This window comes from Hermetia illucens, chromosome 1 (genome assembly GCF_905115235.1).
Source record: "Hermetia illucens chromosome 1, iHerIll2.2.curated.20191125, whole genome shotgun sequence".
Lineage (NCBI taxonomy): Eukaryota > Metazoa > Arthropoda > Insecta > Diptera > Stratiomyidae > Hermetia > Hermetia illucens.
The window spans coordinates 140,000,580-140,024,713 of record NC_051849.1 but is presented as its reverse complement, the minus strand read 5'-3'; the positions used below and the strand labels follow the sequence as shown (position 1 = coordinate 140,024,713).

General features: G+C 40.2%; 1 protein-coding gene across 1 annotated transcript in view; it reads right to left on the bottom strand.

The window, feature by feature from the left end:
• Positions 1 to 3,479: 3,479 nt before the first annotated feature.
• The window catches only part of LOC119659737, a 114,290-nt gene continuing 93,635 nt past the window's right edge, over positions 3,480 to 24,134 (bottom strand). Inside the window, exons 2-14 of the mRNA XM_038067999.1 lie at positions 21,138 to 21,394; positions 14,301 to 14,618; positions 14,114 to 14,243; positions 7,886 to 8,104; positions 7,707 to 7,821; positions 7,323 to 7,594; positions 6,986 to 7,261; positions 6,709 to 6,929; positions 4,996 to 6,546; positions 4,670 to 4,931; positions 4,464 to 4,610; positions 4,254 to 4,407; positions 3,480 to 4,127 (exon numbers count right to left, since the gene is read on the bottom strand). Coding sequence (XP_037923927.1) covers positions 3,882 to 4,127; positions 4,254 to 4,407; positions 4,464 to 4,610; positions 4,670 to 4,931; positions 4,996 to 6,546; positions 6,709 to 6,929; positions 6,986 to 7,261; positions 7,323 to 7,594; positions 7,707 to 7,821; positions 7,886 to 8,104; positions 14,114 to 14,243; positions 14,301 to 14,618; positions 21,138 to 21,394 — 4,168 coding nt within the window. The 3' untranslated portion in view covers positions 3,480 to 3,881. The remainder of the gene's footprint in view (positions 4,128 to 4,253; positions 4,408 to 4,463; positions 4,611 to 4,669; positions 4,932 to 4,995; positions 6,547 to 6,708; positions 6,930 to 6,985; positions 7,262 to 7,322; positions 7,595 to 7,706; positions 7,822 to 7,885; positions 8,105 to 14,113; positions 14,244 to 14,300; positions 14,619 to 21,137; positions 21,395 to 24,134) is intronic.

Genomic DNA, 24,134 nt, shown 5'->3' with positions numbered 1-24,134 from the left:
TAAGAAACCGTAAAGCCGTCGTCGCTTGACTTTTTTTTATTCAACAACTGTTCCATCTAGAATTTATTGAAAGAATACATGACCAAATGCCCAGTTCAATTTGTGAACACACATATGTCCACGTGTCATCAGATAAGCGTAAGCTTCTTGATAACAAAGTTATCGGATAATTTGATACTTTTTCTAAGGTGAGCGAGAATTTGAGCAATACTGCTTTTACATTGAGCGGTTAAGCGAAAAAAGATTGTAGGACTCTGGAGAGTACTCTTCTCTTTCATACGAATGCAGTGCTGCATTCTGGCAAGCCTTTCGTATGTACTCGGACACCACTTTGTGGTCGTGAGGAGGGCTGTAGTAGTTTACTACTACACTAAGAGTGTCCAAGACACATGAAGATGGCAGGAATGGATTGTAACTCTCCAAGTGATAACGAGTCACAAACTTCGAATCCTCCCGCGACTTTGAGAAATCAGATCGTGGTCGAGGCATGGATTTGGAGGCCTCATCAGATCCACTTCAGTGGAAAGCCTGCACCCACTGTCTACGGCGTGGTCAGCTAGAAAAGATAGTAAATAGGAGGAACTGGAAATCTGATTACGGTGGCCTGTCGGTGACATTATTGCCTAACTTTTCCAGTAAACGTGAGAGGAAGGCTCGGCAGAAGGAAGCTTCACCCCTAAAGGAGATGACACCACAGGTTAGCCTGTTAGAACTTTCCTTTCCGCCTCTACCTGGAAAAGCGGAAGAAATGGAAGCTGGTGATGTGTACGCAACTGATCTAATACCGGTATGTGGAAACAGATCTACGCAGCTCGGACACCGTGAAACTGGGAAGGCTCACAGTAGACGACAATGGAAGGCACTGCAAAAGAAGGCGAAGTTTCCCTTGAATGAGGCCATCGGCGTTGCTATACTACCAAGTGTGGCGATATTCAGAGAAATCTAACGCAGTAGACTTTTCAGTTAATGGCGGTTTTCACATTAGATTACCGTTAGGTCTATAAGCATAAAGGTTAGTGAAATTAACCTGCAATCTGCATGCTGGCAACATTGCGGGACTAGCCATATATATTTCTGGTATAAGAGCTACGGGTTCATATTAACGAAATATGTGGTATTGCTTAGAGTGTGTCCCTACGTTCCTAGGGCCAAGAAGCAGTGAAGTAATTGATCTAGCAATTTGCACTACAAAGTTAGAGTGGATTAGGGATTGGCGAGTGCTAGATATCTTACTCTCAGATCACCGTTACTTTGAATTTAGTCTTGTAAAGTTTAATGAACTTCTTAGCAACAAAGTACCACTCCCTAGGTGACCAAGGGCTCATTTGGAGGCAGAAGATCAATTGGAAACTCTGAATCACATACATTTAGAGTGCTTTGAAGAAACTTGTCCTATTTCCCGAGGTCAAAGAGGTAAAATGGACCGATTTTCATCCGACCATCGTCAACCCCTTAAGTGATTACATTTTTCAGACAGATTTACATTGTGGCCGGATGGCAATCTATTGAGACAAAATGTTTTAGGGGATTGCCTTGCCATAGGTTCTGGTTACGAACATCTTGCTTGGCTCCTTGAGGACAGAAATCTTCGCTTGAGCGCAACTCTGCAGGTAATCTGTAATTACCGCATTGGGGTGGAAATCCAACCAGTACAGACAGTAAGGTATTTAGGATTGAATCTCCACGGAAACATGGAAACGATAACACCTTGTGGCTGACCCCTGATAACAGCTCGGTTGCTTAAGTGTTACTGGAAGGAGCACAAATAGGTTTAATAGGATGGTGCATCCATATGGAAATTTCTGGACAAACATCAGGTGATTGTGATGTCCTTTGATCGTATAGTTTCCAGGTTTATTTTTGAAAAGACAAGTTCTGCTACTAAAAGAGAAGAATGGTCGAGAAATAGCCACGATCCTTTTGGCCGGTCAGTCGTAGAATATGTATCGGCTACAGGGGTGCCACCCATTATCTATAAGTCTACCCTAAAGGATAGGGTTCACCTAGCCGAAGGGAGATATTTGAATAACTACGTTGCTTCTTAAACTACCGTATGGAAAAAATCAGGGCGATGATTTCCTATTCGTCACCAAGATGCCGAAATCGGCTTAGAGGTAATCATTTCTCATGCTCACGCGCGCGTTAAGTTTGTTTTTGTGATTGTGTCCCCTTCCTTATTAGGTCGTTTGGCAGTTTATATCCGTTGGGATTGAAATTTTCGGTGGTAACAATCCGTTCTGAGACTTCTCATTTCTATTCGAGTAGTTTACCCTGAGTGGGTTTAGTTTTTTTTATTATCGAATCAAGGCATGTGATAAAATCTTTGTGTCCTGACAGGGAGATAATATTTGGGAACCAAGAGCCTTGGCCCTCATTTCGCCGAGCGCTAGCATTCGGGTTAGGGCCAGCACCTGCCGTCCGGTTCCTCATATTGTGACTCTCATCGTAACAGAGTTGGCGCTTAACGTAGGCCACATCTGTTGCGTACGTAACAGATACCTAAGGATAAAGATAACAAAGAATTGGCGCACTCACTGCCAATGGAAAACGTTTTCAGATTCGAAAAAGCTTGCGAAAGCCGCAGTGAGGATGTCGTTAAATAAATGATTTTAGGCTATAGTACAGTGGACCTAAATTGAGAGAGAGCATTCTTACAGTTGTGGCTTCTCCCAATCCCCTAAACTAATTTAACCTAAGTTGTACCTACCATTGTTGATGGTCCCCGATAATGGAGACTACATTTCAATAATTTTGATCTGCGTGGGTGCATCTGGATTGAATATATATATTTAGGTGGTAAATTTCTCCTCAAACTAATCTTCTTTATTTCTTCTCTGGGCTGGTTGAGTTAGGTATTATTTAATCCTATCGTTCCGTCGGGCAAACCAGAGTCGCTCGTATTTGGTTAGTTGTATGATTTACCTGACTTCCTCAATTCATTCATCCAGGATTGCTGCCATCTGCTGGGAGTGCGAGCCCTCTCCTCACAAATTAACGACAGATCCCTAGGCTACCGTCATTGCGAACTTCAATTTCCATTGTGCTTTCCAGGTTCTATTGAGTAGAAAGTGGTCGGATAGGTAGTCAGCAATATATTCATTAGCCTGTAATGTGAAAACGAGTTTCCATCGATAAGTTTCGAGCTTTTGGATCACCATTTTATATTCAAGGCCACATGGGTCCGTGTTAAGGTTTAGTATTGATTACGTGAAAGGTTTTATTTCTCGTGGTGTTTAATTCTGTGGACTTAAGAGTAGCTTCGTCTACAGCTCTTGCGCTGTGCAATCCGTTGAGGTTTAGCCAACTTCTTCGTAAATTGACCATTTCGGCTCTCCACCAGTAAATAGACAACTTTCCATTTGAAATGTCTCACATTGTAGGCTGCTTTGGGGGCTCTGGGCTGTTGGAACTAATGAATCTGTAGCAAAAGCCAAATGGAGATAGTGTCCTCGGAATCAAGTAGGAGAAATAAACGGGGATATAATAATAATAATTTATTTAAAATTAAAATTTACATACATACATTAAATATGATGGGAAACTATTTTCTAAGATGTCGGTAACAGGCGCTAACCTTTTTACATCATCACTTTTTACAATTTTTAATATTTAACCTTTTTTTCTTAAGGTACTGGCTCCCTCTCGAATCTCTCTAAATATTTTTCCTTATCATATATACAGATATATTTTACAAAGAAATATACTTTTATAGGTTTAATGGAACGTTATTTTTGGCGACCTAACGCATCCTAAAATATGGCTCTTTCCTTCCGTCAATATTTGTATAAAGTGTAGTCGGTTTATGTGCTCTTTTTATGTTTTGTGAAAATAAGGATTGAACATGTTGAAAAATGTGGAGATAACATCTGACTTTCTGCTGTTTATAGAGATGCAATGAATGGTGTAAGATCGGGCAATTTGAAACCTAAAGTGTTTTGTGGACGTGATCTCGACACTCTCGATGGGGGTGGGTTGAGACCGGCAATATTTGAGAATCCTGCACCATTACCGTTCTGTAGAACGGATCCGCATTGGGCGCTACATACGTCGTCGCGGAGGATAGCATCGCGGGGCCATTCACGCGCTAACTGGGCGCAATTAGTAATGCGGAGGGAGGCGCATTGGGGCTGAAAAAAGATTTTCAGGGTGAGTAATTTTTGTCTCAGTGGAATGCGTACAAAAATTAGTTCAAGGCTCCAAAGGAGTGGATCCCCTGATGGCAAAATAAACTTTAGGGGACACAAAGTACTTACTCCTTCAACTGTGCATACGCAGCTTGTGCATGGAGATGGGAACGCAGAGTCGCCAATTCTCACTTGTCGATTGCCAATTTGGCATCCTTGGATATTTTCACGCCATGCACTCAAATCAATTTGTGGCATGGATTGGCAAGGTACGCGAGGATTGCTGTCAAAAGATATAACATTACTTTGAGAAATAAATAATTTAATATGAGAACCTACAGGAAGTTGCTGGGCAAATCAAAGGCAGCACGCTGCATGTCTCCTGGAATTTCCAAATTTTCGCAAATGATCTTTGCCAATGTGGTCTTACGTAGTTCAGCAAGTTGAGCTTCTGTGAACCTCAAATCGGGATTTTCGGTTTCGTACCTTTTTGGAGAGTGAACATAGAGTCATAATGGACTTTCATATTAAGGTTAAGTACTTACCAGAAACGATCGCATTTGCGTAGTTGACGGAACTGAATGCCTATTACACATGCCAATGTAGGACCCACCAGACCACCTTGCAATGGCCGTTCAGACATGGCACCAGGGAAAAGATCGATATCATCTACAGTTGCGTAAATCTTTTTGAAACGAGTAATTACTTCTGGTGGAATTTCGCGGCTCAAATCGTCCCAAGTATGAGCCCGTTTTAAGTTACAGAGGGCTCGATAGTTGTTGTAGCTCGGAATACCGTGATCGCGAGCTGAAAGGTGTAAAGAATTATTAGATTATATGTTCGAGAAATTTGTCCAGCTGATGAATAATACCTCGTTGAACATTGAGGGCAACCAAATCAATTCCCGAAAAAGGAATGCGAGTGTCCTCGAACAGGTGATTAGTTACTTCGCCCGTTATGAACTGATCAAGGGATTCCATGGGAGTAGCAACAAGACCACGGCTGATTTCATCCATAATTCCTGGTTGTAAGAGTTGGTCCATTTTGAAGAAACCATCACGAAGCAATAGTGGAGGATCAACAGGTTGATGGTTGGGACTTAATCGTGGAATGTGTGGTCGTAGCAATGAGTGACCAATACGGAAGCATGCTGAAGCGAATTCCGTAAAGATCGATGGATTGCATGTTGGATCATAGTCCTTATAGTAGCCTTGAGGTAAGAGTTTTAGTCCGTAAAGGTTGACAGCATTCCAACTGAGAAGACGCGGCAGGAACTCGTTGTATGTGATGTGTTGAGTCTGTGCAATTATGATTCGCCTTGCGTGTTGGAAGAGTTGATCACCGTTCCAATGTGGGTTCACACCACGAAGTCCTTCTACAATTCTGTTGTGCTCTCGTAAAAATGTATTATGGATTGATGTAAGACCAGGTTGCTCAGAAGCTCTACCATCTCCGGCTTCGAAGCAAAGTCCACTTGGAGATTTGCATTCAGGATGGCTATTGGTTTGTGGGAGTAATTCCTTGCCCTTTATTGGATGAATGGTGGAATTCAAACGTCCTGAGAAGCCACGAAGCTTGTTGGCGACGCAATTATTTTCTCCATAAATTTGGGATGCGTCAAGGAATGCAGTATTTTGGTTGATTTGATCACGAGGGCCTAAATTTTGTTGCCCAGGCAGAGATCTCATGAATGGGAAGCACAGTCTTTCTCCACTGGTTACATTGATTTCTGGATAGAAATGATCACCTGGAGGTACTGGGAATGGATTGCATTCTGGGTGAACCGTTCTGGGTGAATCACATTTGCGGCAGCTTGGAATCGATTCATGAAATCCTTTATGGATTGGAGTCATGGTAAGATCATGGTCTAAGAACTGAGCATACTGCATGACCATTAAGGAATATCGTGTGTGTAAATTTGAAATATCTGGATGCACAAGTGTAGAGATCACACGTGGGTTGGGTAAGGGTGCTCCTGTAACACTAGATATCCTTGGCCTCGAAATACCGTCCTCGTACACGGCGGGTAACAGGCGGTTGAATGTTGTTAGAGATTGTCCGAGAGTTGGATTCCTCAAGTTGTTACAATGTCCTGACATAGATCGGAATGGCCCGCTTGGATCACAAGCAATTGAGAAATCTTCACATTGAGGCTCTAAGGTCAGTGGCGAAATCGATCCGGAAATGAAAGAATTTATGTCGATTGTTTGTAGTGTTTCAGAGAGATCATCACGATTGAATACGCTTATGCTGTTGTCAAAAGTTTGTCGCTTCTTGCGATTGATTCTGTGCAGTGTGTTGAGGATTTCATTGGAAGCCAGTTCGTAGATTAGAGACGAATTGGCCAAGAGTAATGCATTGCGGTTGGCTTTGCTAAAAGATGCTGCAGTTCCGTCTGGTGATCTGGCGTCAATTCCACCCTCTGGAAATTGAAATAATGAAAATTTTGAAGACCGTTCATACTAAAGTGTATATCAAAATATATTGTAAATTTTAATAAAAAAATCCTTGAATTCGAAATTGCAGGCCAATAATCTTAATATTGATTCTATTTCCTTGTGTACTGAAACTGTACTGCACTTACGTTGAAGCCATGCTTCGTATTCGAACTTGCGGCGTGCAATCAAATCTTCCTTGGCCTTTTCAACAGCTGCTTTGATAAGTTCGTCATTCAATTCTTCCAACTCTTCTGGCCTTTTGGTTGGTTCACTCATGTAGTTTTCAACTTCAATTTGTTCCAAAGTTTCTACTTTCCATGGAGTTAAATCGATTCCGGGCAATTGTTCACAAGGTAAACCAGCATTCCTAAAATAAATGAGTAATTGTAACTCTTTTGTTTAGCTGAGGATTTCCGAACTTACAAGAATATATCTTCACGGAAGAAAGCTTTTGGTTGCGACCTTGATACTCCTGACGATGAACAGAGTAGTCCCGAGAGGGATGTTTTCCGGATGCTTTGAAGTTGTTCAATTGACAGGGAAGATGGTGGAATATCGTTTTCATACCAGAATCGATCACTGGTACGCACGTGAGTGAATTGCAGAGCCATTATGCAAGATATAGTTGGACCAAAAACAGTACCAGGGGCAGCATTTTCCAAGAGAGCGCCAACGATCAAGTCTACATCCTCTGGGTCTCTGAAGTAACAAAATTGAATTAATTTTTTTGGAATTTGGGAAGTAATGGAAATCGTCCTACTGAAAAAGTTTCTGCAAGAGAGCGATTGGCTCATCTCCAAGATTTGAAATTCTCTTGAACGCTTCGAAGGTGAGTGGTTCGCTGTTGTTAACACTGAATCGGGGGTCACATAGGTGCAAGGCATGTCGGTACGAGGGTATACCATGGTCACGGCCTCTTTGTATAGCTAAAGCGATAGGACTCCATTCTGTCCGCTCAAAGTTGGGTGGCACGAATGATTTCATTAAAGCTGGTACTTCGATTAGTGAAGCTGCTGATGATTTTTCATTAAGCTGAAAGGAAAACATAAGATTAGTATGGTTCAGGTGCAAGTGGGTACAACGGACGTCTGAGGTTTTATTGAAAAGAACTGTAACTAATTAAGATTATTATTCATGTTCCTACCATTTCCTCTGGTAAAATTGTTAGGAATGCTGGCATCGCTCCTACTGCGAATTCATTGAAAACTCCCGCTCGGTTTATGCTTGAATAACCTGAGAAGTGCTTACCCGAAAGTAATCTGGGAAGAATAGATGACTTCGGTTATCATCCAAAATATAGGAGAATTTTATATTTTAACTTACCTCAGCCCATCGCGATTTGTAATTTCTTGTCCAAGAAGGATGGGTAGGAACTCGTTGTATGTGATGTGCTGAATTTGGTTTGTGACAATACGACGTGCTTCAAAGAATAGGGTGGCATCATTCCATGATGGATTGAGTCCAAGAAGTACATCAGTGATTCGGTTATGTTCTTGAAGAAGGGCAGTATGTAAGGCTCCAACAGCACCAGGTTGGTTGCATCTGTAAAAGGGAATATAGTGTATTCGTCAAAGTAGGAGTAAACTAGGTGCTGGTTGAATGAACATTCAAGTGGGGGGGATTATGTGATTTTTCAGTTTTTTGGGGATGAAAGAAAGTGTAGTCAATAAATAGCAAAATGTTCTTTTGTTCGCAGGTGTGTCTTCTAATTCTAATAAAGCAGATACTTAGTGGTGACCTAATTTTGGCGTACGGGAGGTCAAATCTCACTGGTTCACGTCGGATATCAGTCGACCTAGCTGTGAATGAGTACCTGAGTCAAATAATTTTGGGTGAGTGCAACGCTGACCACATTGCCTCATACAATCCATTCCGATTATCGCGCCAACGCTTATTATTATTATTATGGTAATGCAAGCGACGACATTAATATGATTCGATAGTCAAGTGCTTATATCCGCTATAAATTAGGATGGACCAAAGATGCTTAAGGTTCGGTGAATATATTGCCTGGGATTGTGCTTTGGGTATAGGATCTTCATTTATTAAAAAACACTACACCAGAGTAGTTAAGCACTGAATAAGCGAGTAAGCAGTTCTCGGAATATGTATATGCAACATAAAAGTTGTTTCTACAGGAGAAGAAGTTGCTTGTGTATCATTTACAAAATCCCCACGTCTTTTTGTGAAGCGTGTATCCTTCCTCTATTATTCTGCGTCTAGTAGTTCTCCGGCGAGTCAGAAGCAGGTGGCGCACAATAATGATGGTTTGAAGCCTGTTCACAATTACTGTGATTAGGTTAAAACGATAGTTTTTAGGTAAAGCAAAGATTGTTTCGTGCATGGGAGTAAAATGTGAGAAGCATACATGGGGGATTAAAACCTCGATGAAAATTATATTAACACTGATAGTACATCACTAAAAGAAGACCACCTCTTGATTATCTCTAATTGGCAGGCAATGCCGACTTTTGGAGTACCTACCTCTGTCAAAGAAGTTGAAGAAGCAATCAAGAGAATGAAACCTGTAAAAGTAAGAGGACCCAATGACAGCCTTGGAGAAAGACGAGTTGTGGTCAAACAAACTGGCTCAGGAAGTTTTTCAATCGCGAAATACCACCCGATCTGAAATCTGGTTATCGCATACCATCGATTTTGTTTCCTTGGGTTTGAACCCCGGTGGTTATGGATGTTCGCGTTTGTTTTCACGCTTGTCTCGCTGTTGCATGCTCCCCACTTGTAGCTGAAGCACAGCTGGCTAATGATATGCAAAATAGACTGTGTAGATGTCTTATGCTGCCCAAAGGAATGAACAAGAGTTTGCCAAGTGTGCTAAGAACTATGGGAGCGTGAGAAATAAGGCAGTTCCCGGTGCCCATGGTCAATGGGTCTAGTTTCTCAATAGTGCCAAGCTTGGCTACTGTACTATATAAAGTTGCGAGAAATCACGAAAGGGTAAGACTTAAGTTCACGTCAGATTTATTTAAGATGAGCTCCATGCTCATGAGCTGACCACCGGTAAAAACGGTGTCTTTGACTAGTTTTGACTCCTTGCCAGAGTCAAAAAAGAACATGGATATTTCATTGACGGGAACTAACTCATTAAGTGGACGACGCGGGCAGTAGATTCTCGCTTGCCGAGAAAATAAATGAACTGTGCCAGTTCGTAAGAGAAGAAACATAGCGGGAATCAAATCACCTTACATTAAGTGGTTGGCGGAGCAAGACTCATAAACAACAACTGGGAAAGCTACACGCGGAATAAAAGAGCAACTCTCTATGATGGACGAACTAAAAAGCAAAATACTGAGCAGTGAAATATCACAACTTAACGACAGGAACCCAGATGCGGTCATCTTGTGGGAAAATACCTTCACTGCACTTAAGCAGTTCTGTATTACTGGCTTGGAGTAAAGCACCATAAAGAACCTTGCGAAGGCGTACTGGTTGCTATACTTTATAAGCGGCGGTTAATGCATTTCAATTTTCTAAAACTAGTTTTCAATTTAAATCGTGCGTCGTCGTGAAAGTGTCGAAGATGAAGAGCGTTCCTGACTATCTTCAATCTCTACCGACGAGTAACACGTCCAGCAAATCTGAAGAAACTTGTGCTTATCCATCGTCGAATGACTACTGCTAGAGACCTTGCTGATGCTGCTGGTATTTTGAAAGGATCTGTCAATACCAAGTCTAGGCTAGTGTCAAAACAACTCAATTTCTACGAAAAAGAGCGCAGTATTAAGATCGGCGAAGAGATGCTCCATGACTATCAAGGGGCCACGAAATAGATTATTATTGGAGATGAGATTTGGATTTATGCTTACAATCCGAAAGCCAGTGGCCAATCCAGTGAATATTGTGCAAAAGGTGAAGCTAAACCCAAAATATCGCGCCAAAGTCGATCGATTATCGTGGATTCAGAACCCGAAGCACGCCACGTTGGCATACTAAGACGAGCAGCAGTTGAATTTTAGTGGGGGAAACCAGAAAATTAATATTTTAACTTGCGTTTCGAGAGAGCCTTTTTTAAATAGTAAGAGTAAGGCTTGATAATTAAAAGTAGGGACAAGAGTGCCGGCATTTCGAGAACACTCTTGAACGGTCGTAATGAAGAAGTAAGAGCAAACGCTACAGGAAATTGTATTTTAAAGGTATGAATAAGATAACGAACTACATAGACTGAATTTACTCTAAGTGACCTGTTTACGGGTCTCTATTGCGACATCTTCGGAGATCTGTAGACGTATTGGAAGCAATAAGATTAGGGAATTGTACGGAGTTTTGAACAGAGCTCGGCTGGGCCTAATTGAGCATGGTAGAAGGAGTGCTTTCCGCCCAGTATTGGAGACGAAAGCTGACTTCATCACCAAAACTCCAAAGAACCACCCGGTTTGTATCTACTTTTTAGACACCATGGGAAAGGTCTTGGAAAAAACAATAGTAGACTGTTTTCGTTCATTGAAGAAGCCGGTGGCCCATCAAGGCAATATAGCAATATAGGTTTCAACCTGCCCTACTATGGATATGGCGATGACAGGGTTAGTGGATCTAAGTGGGGATGCGATGGCTTTGGGTAAGTGGTTGTGTAGCGGTGACGCTGGATATATAGTATATGTTTTATTAGAAAAACTGGGGTTGGATAAAGGGGATTTTAGCTAAATTGGGCCCACTAGGTTGTTTAGCTCGGGTGATAGGGTATTACCTTCCAGAAATAATTTTATGATACGAGACTGAGCATGAGATCCTCAAGATTCCGTATTGTGATTTCTTGTATAGAACGTGATATCTGATAAAGTATCCGGCTTTACAGTTAATGTTGTACAAATAATAAGCCTACAGCAGCGGGATAATGCAAAGAAGAACGCAAACGTCCATGGCGGCCCAGGACTCAAACTTGGGGGAAGGGATCGAGATGTTGACGATCAAACAATTCGACCATCGGACCTCAACCTCTTTGAATGCTTCTAATAATCAATAATGAGAATAATAAGACAAGTAACTTCGTCCTAATAAGGCTTAAGAGTGAATTCATTAGTAGTTCAAAAATTGGCTACATAGGAGGGACTAAAGGCACAAGAATATGACAACGTCGACAAAGATAAATTCCCTAAACTACGTTTTATAAACTTTTACAAAAAAATAGTTGTTATCGTCTTTTTGGTTCGCTGTGGTAATATTTGATGATATTTCCAGATGGAATCTCCTTGTAAAATGGATTCGTCATTGTAGGGAGACGTGGTGATCTTGTGTATATTGAAGTGCAAATCTTGTGAAATAACAAAAAATAAATAGCATCTAGAACTTTGCTACTGAATCCTACAGTTAAGCGTGACTTCTGGGTGTTTAGCTACTGCAGCAGCGGACGGATGATGGTTGAGAGAGACGACTACGGCATATCTTAAGGAAGGGGGATGGGGGAGTTGAGTGCTAACAATGTTTTCCTATAAAACATTTTTACCATGAGATTTGATGGATGAAACGGCAGCGAAACCGAAATTGGATAATTTTTTTTATTTATTTTTGAATATGTGATTCCTTTAGTTTTGTAGTTGCAGATTTGACAGTAACACTGGTTTCCCAGTTACAAGTTTCACGAGTTTATCTAAGGTGACGTCTTTTTGCTCAGTGTGCCATCATTTGGAAAATGTCGTACATGCACAGAAGGCAAGTGGAAAATAATAAGAGGATATTTACAGAAGCAATGGTGAAATGTTTTAGTTTCATTTTTTATGCACCTGTTCCACTGAGTCGGTCCCACCCATTTGGGAAAGGTGGGAACTGTAAATCTTATGGTATGCAGTGAGTGCCATCGTTTGTCGGTCCTCATACATGCAAACGTAATTTTATTTTTTGCTGAATATAGTTATGTGGGGTATGAAAGGGCAAATGAAAGATCTCGATTAGCACTTTCCAAAGCTGACCTCCTTTTCGATGCAATAGGGGAAGGGCGTTATCTGTTTAAACTGTAAAACTGTCTGTATAAACTTTAAAGTTAATAATAGTTTATTACTACATCTGAGGTTACTATATTTTTAAAATTTACTGGAAACCACTCTTAAGTTTATTCTAGAATCATCAAGTTTTGCAGTAATATAGGCGGAAATCGCACTGTTACTATGAAAGTTCTATAATAACGTCAAGTTGTCTTTTTTGTGTAAATTTACTGCAATCTAAGATTGACTATTTTACCCAAAAGTGAATAGTCTGAAATCTAAATACATGAAAATTACGAGCTCGACGCAAATGTACACATAAATATTCTTACATAAGCACCACACAAAACCATTAATACCTGAAGCGCCGGGCTTCCGGTTTCTGATTTGTTAGGGTTTTGTGTAAAACAAAACTTTATTAAAATCGATTCGCTGTCTGTCTAGCACACGCATTTTTCTCCAAAACGGCTAAACCGATTCAAATGAAATTTGGTGGACATATGGGAACTATCAAATGCATACAGTGAGCGACATAAATTTACGCGCGGTTTAAAGGGGGCTGGATCGATGGTCACAAAAATTGATGAGAGCGTGTGGTCTGTGTTGCTTTCACACATTGTAAGTGGCGACATTTCGTGTTAAGTTTAAGGGGGGCTCCCCATACATGTGCATGGTGGGTGCCAATTTTTTCTTCCATAGAATGTGGCCATGTGGGATATCAAATAAAAGGGCTCAATTAGTACTTTTCGAAACTGGCCCCGTATTTGATATCGGGTGAAACGTAGGGGAGCGAGGTCTTAAGATATGACCCTCAAAAGATGTAACAGGTCTCGTTGTCAGAATCGAAAAATCTGAAAAAAAATCACTCTAGTCTATCTAAACGAATTTCAGGCCTTAAATGACATCCCGTCCCGATATCTGTACAAATAACGTTATTAATAGTCTATTAGCATATTTTAGAAATTTAGCCGGAAAACCCCCTTAAGTTCATGCTAGAACTACAAATTACATATATATGTAAATAAAACTTTGGGGTAATGCCTAATTCAGACGGATATGTATATTTGTACATTGAACAAGCGGAATTCAATATACGAATTTTATATGTGTATATGTACATTTTTATGGACGAAGTAAATCGAAAATAGGCGTACGATTATAATAGGCAATATTTGTCTGTTTAGCGTGAGCATAATGTCTACCTCTGTAATATGTACGTATTTCTTGTAGTTTAAAGAAAAGGGGTTAAGTGAGTTTTTCGTCATATACGAATGGAAACATGTGCGTAGAAAATTTCTCACAGAGGATGAACACAAACCTTGTACCCGAAGCGCCAGCTTTCGGTATTGCGACTTGGTTGTTCTATAATATCAATTGTTCATACATTGCTAATGCCTACATGAAACTAGCTGTCGCAATGGAGGTCACAACTTATACTTCGCTTTTGGCAGAGGGATCTAGGTTGGATCGGACATCAGCCTTCTAGTAAACCGTTACGGTCTAGAAATGAAGTCCTCTAACACATTTTAAGGTTCAGGTCCAAATTGGATTGTCGCGCCATCAATTATTATTATTAGTGAAACTAAGGGAGAAACGACAATCCAAGCAATGCACTTACCTAGGACAGGATTTGATATCAACTTTTCCATTCAAAAATGTTCGAAGTCCTTGGAACTCCTTTTCTGTAGCACCATATAGACCAGATCCATCAATGTATCCTGAAGCAACATTCATTTGATCTCGTCGAGCTGTAACATAAGTGATACTTAAAAAATCGAAACTGGAGCTTTATCGACAAAACTCACTCAAGTGGCAATTGTCGGGATCTAGCGAAGGTGCAGATCTTTTATATTCACGGCATCCCTCACCCAAACGGACATAGCACTGAATCATCTCATCGGGAGTCATTGTGGGATTCTCTTTCTGGTTGCAGCATCGTGCCTGTGTGGCTGTCTGTGTAATTTCAACTAAATCATAAGCTAAGAGTTGACCCCAGGCAGGCAACATAGCTGTAATGTGGGGATGAACTGCTTTTGAATTTGTGTGTTTTTGCAACAAGTTAATAATATCTTCTCCATCAGGAAGGGCGTGAGATCCAACCGACGAACGGGGTTGATTGAATCCTGGAAAGATAGAATAAAATGGTTGAATAATAGTTCTGATTTATGTGAATGTTAATTGAAATACGATAAGACTTTCAAGTAAATATGGTTTTTCGTATATACATATTTCCATTAGCTTCTGTCGAATTTTGCCTTTATGCCTACCTGCATACTGTAAAGCTACAAATCGTTCTTACTACCATCGTTTTTAAATTTTGTTAAAAAATCTAGACTACGTTGTTGATATCTACTAACTCGTTCACCGAGTCATAAACCTTGGCCAAACAACTCTTTATTTGGAAAATGAAGCATGCGGATTTAAAATGCGTGTGAATGATCCGACAATTCTACACTTTATATTTTCATATCTTGTCCAAATTCAGTACTTTGTGTGGTCCTTGCCACTTGAATAAGTAAAAGATCCAGCTATGAGATCAATTGAGCATGGTAGCCGAAAGCCGAATTCTATTGAGGATATAAAAGGTCTAGTACCCATCGTCTACACCTTCTGAAAGGTTCATTCACTACTTGGGATTTGATTCGTAGGGTTTGTTCGAGATGCAGCGCCGAATTCGATGCAAATCTCTTAATATGTTATATTAATTAAAGATTATTAAATCGATACTTTTACTCTTGGCTTTGTAATGACCACGATCGTTGGATGTTGGTCAGATGGCCACCCTGAGAATTCCGCCTATTGTCAACCACGAGGGTTGATATGTAATGGTCATGAAGTTTGGGGTAAATTAGCGATAAATGGCTGCTTAGGTCCACCCGCTTCCAATTAAAGTCTGCCGAAACGCGCTAGTATGTTACTTTGACAGCCAGTTTATGCAGATGTCCAGGGTTAAGGGCGTTCTCCTGTAATTATAGCTTCATAGATCCTTAAATCTGTGCATTAATTTCGGTTTGGGGGAGGGGGAGGTGTTTGAATAATTCGTTTTGATGTGGTTGTGTAGGATATTAAATGAAGGGGCTAGGTTGGTATTTTATGATGCAGATCTTTGTTGCTAAGGAAGTCAGGGGGGGGGGACGTGCAGACTTAATGTGAGACAGGACAGAACTTACTCCTTATGCTTTTGGTATGAATTTACCGTACCTTAAGACATTATAAATTACCTGTATCACTTTAGGGGTGAATAGTCGCGCATGTAAGCCTCACATAAGAAAATCACAAGACCTTTTATAATTTATGCTCTATAATTTGACTACGAATTGCTTTCATGTTTTTGGAAATAACGTTACTTCATCAATTACTTAGGTTGCGCGTCAGATATTTGTAGAATAGGTTTCGAATATTTGTCATGGTTCTTTTCTCACGTTGGATGGTTTCTATGGAAAGGTGCGATTGCTTGACAGATGCCCCGTACCTTTTAAGCATTTAACGTTAGCAGGGCCGTAAAGAGAAAAACGGACTCGAGGTGAGCTTCCGAAAAAAAAGACTTGGAGAAATTGCTCCCTTCCTCCTCTCCTCTTATAATATCTTCAAGTATACCGCACACCTCTTGCGATCTATCATGACTCCGACATAAAGGCCAAGTTAAAAGCAGGCGCTTTAATTGCTAATGTTAGGCAAAACTTAATTTCTCTTACAGTGGTTTATGAGTATCGTCCTTTTTCTGGCTCCCCGAGTTTCTCTTCATATGCGTTCAATTTGACATCCTCCTGAGTCCGCATCCATTTGATGACGGACCGAACCATTTGGGAAGCATTTGGACCCCTCGTTTTGAATTAAACATCCAAGTTTTAAACAGAGCAGGTTGACTGACGGTTTCGTCCAGGGCGGACTCAGGACTCCCTGCGTTCCTCAACAAAAAATACCCCCCTCATACTTTCATGAAATATTCATTTTGAATCGTAGGAAAACAATTCCTCAAAATACTTCCCATTACGATATATGATCAAATATAGTCAATAATAGTGTGTTGCTGTATTTTGAAAATTTACTGCGAACTTCCTTAATGCTCATCCTAGATTCTTAAAAAAATATAGAAGCATCGTGCTGGAAAGTTTGGTGGAAATTCTACTACTATCAACAAAGTTGTAGCATATTGAACTTACCCCTTTCGCATCAAATTATTACTCCCTAAGAGACAAAATGGAATGGAACCATTGTGCACCCAAATATTCTTACATACAAAATAAACAAAACCTTTCATTTCTAAAGCGCTGAGCTTTCGGTTTCTCCATCTTTTTTATTTCAACTTTCCACGTTTAGCCCGCATTGCCGCTAGGTTCCGTGTTTGTTTACTTTTCAGGACCCGGTGCGGATAACAATAAAGGACACGTGAATTTTTGTACAATAATAATAATCTTTGGCGCAACAATCCATATTGGCTCAGGGCCTTGAAGTGTGTTAGAGCACTTCATTCAAGACCGAAACGGTATACTACAGTACACTGTATGAGGCAATGTGGTCAGCATTGCGCTCGTCCGAGAATATTTCCCTGATTTGACTCAGGTACTCATTCACAGCTGCCACCAGTAAGATTTGAATCGCGAGCTTCCATTCGATAACCTTGTGCTCTAACCACTCAGCTATCCGTTTAATGACACTTTAGGGAACGAGCTGCTCAAAGCGCCAAACTGTAAGCATAACACAACATAACAACACATAACATAACTACAAGGTGATATGTGCACAACATCTGACGAAGCGCTGGATATACTTATTCAGAGTATTGCAATAAAAGTAGTTCAAAGACTAATTCGTTTTTGTCTATGAAAAAGCAACGGAATTGAGTGTTATTGGAAAACATATTCGAAGAACTGAATCCGGTTCTTGTAATATCTTCGGATCACGATAGTTGTACACCCATTTGGACGAAGATAGTGGACGTGGCGAAAATTTCGATGAATCAAAGGAATGCGTGGCAGCGTGTATTGAGGTCTCCTACACCGATGGTTCGAAAACGGAACAAAATTCTGCAGTATAATTCTACTCATCAGATAAAAATGAAAGGTAAGCTTTTTCCTTGGAACAGTATACAATGAATTTCAGGCTGAAGAATATACGATCATGGGAACAAGCTTCCCATAAGTAATTGTTCACAGCCTACATGATGGTTTTTATTGTATTGAAAAGCTATCGAAAAGCAGAAGGATATGCAGAGGTATTGTGGGCATTCAAACTGGCTATAATTCACTAGTTCGGACATATGTTCAGAATAGGAATTCTGCAAAATAATACGGGCCCATCCTGTAAGGAGAAAGTGGAATCCACAGAATACTTTGAACGTGAATGCCTTCTTGATGTACTCTAAATATGGCGAGAGGGGGTAGCATCGCATCCGCTAACGCGATACACAAACAAATCTGGGAAATTCTGTTAGATGAGGGCATCGAGAATAATTCCCCACTAAGTTCTGAATATTTAGAGGCTAAGTTCCTCTCCGGCCCGACTTCTACATCCACACAAAAATACAATTTATAGCCACACTCTTTCTATAACACGTTTCCAGCAGTGAGTTATCTTCTCCTTAGGTCAAACAAAAGTCCAAATTGCTTCTTAAATTGATGCATTTTAGCTAGAATAGAGAACATCCGGGCCGGAGTTATGCGTTCCCTTTATTATCCTTTGAGCTGTGTTCAATGGATAGAATTTCGGATTTCTGGAAAATCCCTCACTTCTTTGCTCAAGCCTGAGCCACCTAAAAGTACGTCGGATATTCCCAGCGTTCTGGCACATGTTGGCGCGCTCGTGAATGTGGACCAGCGTAGAACTAGCGCTTCTCTTTCCCAATTCTACAACCTGACATCCTTAGTGTGCGCAGCTTAGCGGCATTCGTTTGTTTTGTCTTGTGATGAGCTCACGAGAAAATTAATTTGCTTTCCTTTAATTTCTCCATTGCACTCCTTCCAATTCCAATTCCAAAACCCCAAAATTTATTTATTTTGTACTAAGCGTGTATTGCATGGCTTGGTCTTAGACCAGATCATGCTGTATATTGAAAATGCATTTTTCGCATTTGTTTGTAGATAGGCGAAAGATCGTACACACAAATCTTGCAGAATTGTTATCGCTGGAGACCCATGTGAGAAAATTACTCAAAGCGGGAATGTCAGTGTCAAACAAAAAGAGAAAACCAATCAAGGGATGACATAATTAACCGGTGAACGAAAATCGAGCATCCTATATACAGGATCCGTTCAATAAGTATAGGGACTGATTTCAAAAATCAAAATTTATTGCAATCATTACAATCTGAAAAATATACTCCTCCTGCATCCTGTCTGCCACTTGTCAAAAGCCCGCTGGAAGTCGGTTTTCGGTTTACTGTTGAGAGCCTTTGTCGTCGCCACTTGAACCACCTTGATGGAATCGAATCGATATCCTTTGGGCCGCCTTTTCATTCGCGGAAATAAGAAAAAGTCAGATGAAGCCAGGTGTGGGCTGTAGAGGGTAGGAAGTGAGGCAACATTGCCTCGTTGAATGTCACCAGCAGTCAACTTTGGCATCGCAAGATTCTCTGTTACAATGGTGTCGACAGTTTCGACCAAAGGGCGATGGTTAAACGCCTGTCAGATTCTAAAATATTTTTACTTGAGCATAGGTTAGAGCAGTCGTCGGGCGTCCAACGTGGTGCTCATCTTCCGACTTTCCTTAAACATTTTGTGTCACTCAAAAACTCTTATGCAACTTAAAAGGACTCACTATACTACCCAAATATTTATGTGTATAATTTATCATAGGTAAAATCTCTATCAGGCCAATTTACTGATATGGAAATGATTGCGGATTATGATTGTCAAATGATGACAGCAGCCCAGGAAAAACCGTGCCCTTGAAAGTATGGAATCCAATACATGATGATTTTCCTCCATGTGACAATGTTTTATCTCTAATCTGTTCATTCCTTTCCTGGGGAGATAGCTGATTCTAAGTGATCCAATTGGTCTTTTCTGGGTTTTCCCTTCCAATCAGGGAAAAACTTGTTTGACATGTTTAATAATATCCTTTGACATTTCGATTTGCCATCCCAAGTACAATTTTAGTGAGTTCACCATCTGACTGGCAAGAAAGCACGACCGTTTCAATACGGAAAAAGAAAGGTAGTCCAGCCGAGTGTTCAAATTACCATCCGATCTGGTACTGTCCAATACTATGAAGATTTCTGAACGTATTTTTGATAACCGTATTCGCGACATCGTTCAAATAATCGTGAATCAAGCCGGGTTTGTTAAGAAAACTACTGACACAATACAGGCAGTGCGGTTACTTATGGGGAAACACCGCGGGAAGCATTGCCCTTTTTACATCATACTTCTGGATCTAGAGGAGGCGTTTGATCGTGTGCCACACAAACTCATGTGGTCTGCCCCGCGGCAGTACCAGGTGCTGTCTTTGTTGGTGTCATCAAAGAAGCGCGCTATAACCGCTTCTTTTTGTTCTTGTTCTGGACACTGTCACACGGGACTTTCCGCGTGCAGTACCCTATATACTGCTCTATGCTTCATAGAAAAGCTGATCTCGAGCAACTTGTACAAAAATTGATTGATTGTCTCATGCAACACGGAATTTAACAGAACACGCCATGGGCACAACCGAAATGAGGACATCCTTGATCGATATCGGGTTGCATCGATTGTGCAAAAACTGCGAAAGAGGCGTGTTTGATGGTATGGTATGAAATTGGCGCTAACGAGGATTCACTTGTCAAGATTGGTCAGAACCTCGAAGTTGATGGGAAACAACCAAATAGCCGACCGAGACAACCTTGGCTTGATACGCTCGATGGTAATTGGAAAGCCTTGCGACTACATTCAAATTAGGACATTGACTAGACAAAATGGCGTCACCGACCATAACGAGCTGACTCCATTTCTGAACGAAAAAAGGCTAAAGAAGAAGAAAAAGTACAATTCCAACTCCTAGCAGTTCTGCCGGACTATATTAAATGACTATTAGAAGAATTCGCCCTCTTTTGCACGTGAAGTGCCTTTGTGTACAGAACAAAGCACCATTACAATGCTCCTTATTCATACTCCGAGTTTAACTCAAGGAATGATATTGGAAAAGAAATTCCCTTTCTATCAAGGAATGAGAATGTTGCCTGTATGATTCGAATATTAGAATCGTTTATGTAATGCTTATACTTTCAAGATTTCAACACTTTGCAGTGAAGAGAAGTGTTTTCTTGAGTTTTACTAAGTTACCTATTTGAAATTCAGTGTCACAATTTGTGTTTAAGTTCGAGAAAAGCGAGGGTTTTGGGGATCGTCATAAAGCTTTGCGGGCAGGATCTACCTCGTTCATTTGGATCAAGTAATTTGTCTATCGCGGCCTGTTGAGTTTGATTTTGTAAAAAATCGTCATATGCCGTCATAATAGCTAATTATTATTTTTGAAATTGGGTTTAAATTCGATTGTTCTTTGCAGGATGCCTGCAACAGGAACAGTGTTTTATATAGAAGGCCTTCCTGTGTAACAGCTGTCGACCTTACCTCATGCCTTTACTTATGCCTATTTCAAAACAAATACGTTAAGTCTTAGAACCATAAATATTTGAAATGTAAGAACAAAGTAAAAAAAATACTGACCATTTGCATAATTTGCTTCCAGTAGACGAAGGAATACATCTCCTCGCGATCCCCAACTTCTATGCAGGATATTATTACATTCGCCTGTAGCTGATCTGAATTTACTTGGTGGGCAAACTGGCAGTGAAGTGGTCGTTTCATTACATGGTTGAAGATTATTCTCTTTTTCTCGCAATAGTGCAGCTTTAGCAGCTGCTCTCAAGTCTGAAGGTGTAGCATCAGGTTGTACATAATATACTAGTCCTAAGAGATATATGCTGTAAAGAGAAAGGAAAATATGGGTTAGAATGTGATTTTGAAGATACGAACGATTGTAGGATAAATACAATGATATCAACGGAATATCTGAACATTGAAATACGAATTAAAAAATAAGAATTCTGAGTGTTAATGGTGAACGGAAAGAATTCCCGATTGGTATCTTGATATCCTTATTATTATTATTCATTTGATTTAAAATCTAAGTTACATACTAAGCTGAAAAAATAATGCTTGTGTTGGTTGAGGGAATTTTGAGTTCGTTTCCAGTTGATGATTGGTTGTATCGTAGACTTTACTTTGAATCTTCGTTTCCTTTTAATAACCATTGATTTCCGCACATTGGCAGTGACAAGAAGTGATGATCATTTGCAGTAATTGGCAATTTTAATTTTTAGCTATCTGCATGTTTTCGATTTTCAAAAGTTTATTTCAGGAAAATAATCAAACTTGTGAGTCCAGAAGAGGCCTTTTTTCTAATAGCATCAATTGACTTAAAGATAATGAAGCAAACAATTTCGTGTCCATGTTTATCTCAAGTCTTTCGAAAATTTCATAAAAATCTGGTTTATGTGTAGCTAAGCTCCATAACTGTTCAGAAAAAGTTTACTTAGCTTGAAAGAAAACTAAATATTGTATTCGAAAAACTTCTAGAGAAAGAGAAATTAAGAAAGAGAGAGAGAGGGAGTCAATTTATTAAAATTAAAGTTCAAGTTTCTCGCTTAAATCTTTTGATTTAGACCCACTGCATTTGATGATGCAACGATAAATGTATTCGTTAGGTTATGAGTTATCATTAACGTTATAATTTGCAGCAGTTGTGCTTTATTGTTTATTGTGCAGCAATTAATTTAACTAACGCCACACTGCTCTAACATTCTGTAGGAAGTCAACTGTGTCAGCACTCAGTGCACCACTAGGAGATTTAATTAATACATTATTCATTAATGCTATAGTCGTCGATCACTCGAAGAAACTAAAATATCAACAATATATTGAAAAAAATTGTTAATTTATTGCCAGAGTTAATGTTGGGAAAGGTGAAATTGATACTACATTGTTGTAATGAAAAAACCACTCTTCCGGGTAAATTTAATTCCATATTTTAAATAATTTAGTTGTAATTAAAATTACGATATTTAGTGTGGAACAGTCTGGAGAGAATTTATCATGCTATGGGAAAAGCCTTACTCTGATGTAATTAACTATTAGTACAGCAAGTCAATTAAGGGAGTCCGGATGAGTAAGGCTGTGAATAAACATATACAGTATTGTGTTCATTTGTAAGATTACATGATGGAGGGACGTTTATTGTAAAAAGAAGCGGAGTGTTTGCGCACATAATATAGATCCCTGGTGGGATTGTGGTCGACGCTCTCGAATATGCTAGTGACAGAATATAATTTTAGTTATTCGATAATTCTCACCACTTTGTTAGGTTACGCACCCTCCCCACTGAAATGCTGATCGACATACCAGGAATAGAATACAGTTACTAACAGGAGTACCTAGGCCTTGTTATGTGTCTGATTTTACTTTATTATATTTCTCATATTCAGACGTTTATCTTGAAACCAGGAAAGTGATTATTTTTATTGATTTGTAGCTTATGGCAGCATGATCACACAAGGACAAATAAAAAATCACAGAGATTGGAGTCGGAGAGATCAGATCGAGAGGCTGATGCTAAATAAACTCAACCATCATCTAGCCATACTTTTATTTCGTAGGCTTGAATTTACGAAATTTCTCCTAAATTTATTAATCCTCAAAAAGACGATTTGCGATATCATCAAGGGCAAAGATAACTCTTCAGACGCTGCCTCATTTCTGCCCTGTGACCATGATGACCGAAAGCGTGAAGTTGCCAAAGCTTATTTGTTCCATTGTAAATAATAGGTTTATAAACACGGCATGGATACGATTTATATTGAAGACGAAACCCACTTAGTTTTGCCTAAGCAGGGCCGAAGAATGTTTAAGGATTGATGGACTAAGGTGAGTTCTAGCTTTTTTTCCATGATTAGCAACAATCGACTGGATCGAGCTCTTTGGCTCCACTGATTTGAGGTGCTGATTACAATTTTCTTTTTCTTCAGCCTTTGTCGCGTTCACAAGCGGGGTCGGCTCTTCGTGATCAGTTCCGCCATTTGGCTTTAACGAATGCCTGATCTGGGTGCAATCTCGAGGCTTTTAAATCCCCACCCAGCGTATCAAGCCACCGTTGTTTAGGCCTGCCTTTTGGTATTTTACCATCGACTTCGATGTTCAGACCAATCTTGGCAAGCGAACTCTCGTTAGCACGAATTGCGTCGCCTCTCTTGCAACTTTCCCACGATCGGTGCAACCCCATAACGATCGCGGATATCCTCATTCCGGATGTGATCAAAACGTGTGACGCCAATAGTTCAAGCCAATAGTCTCCATTGCCGCAAGACGTTCATTGTCTTTTATAATCGGCCAATACTCAGAACCATAGAGAGCGACTGAACGGACGACATTGCGGTAAATTTTAGATTTGAGACGTTCGTTGATACGTCGATCACAAAGAACACCAGTTGTGGAACGCCACTTCAACCAGGTTGCGTTAATGCGTGAAGCAATTTCATAACGCAGTTCTCCATTGGCCGATAGCGTTGATCCGAGGTATTTAAATCGTTCAGTTCTGGGCAGATCACTGCCGCTGACAGTGATTGTGCCTGTTTCATGGAGATTGGTCGTCAAAAATTCAGTCTTGTT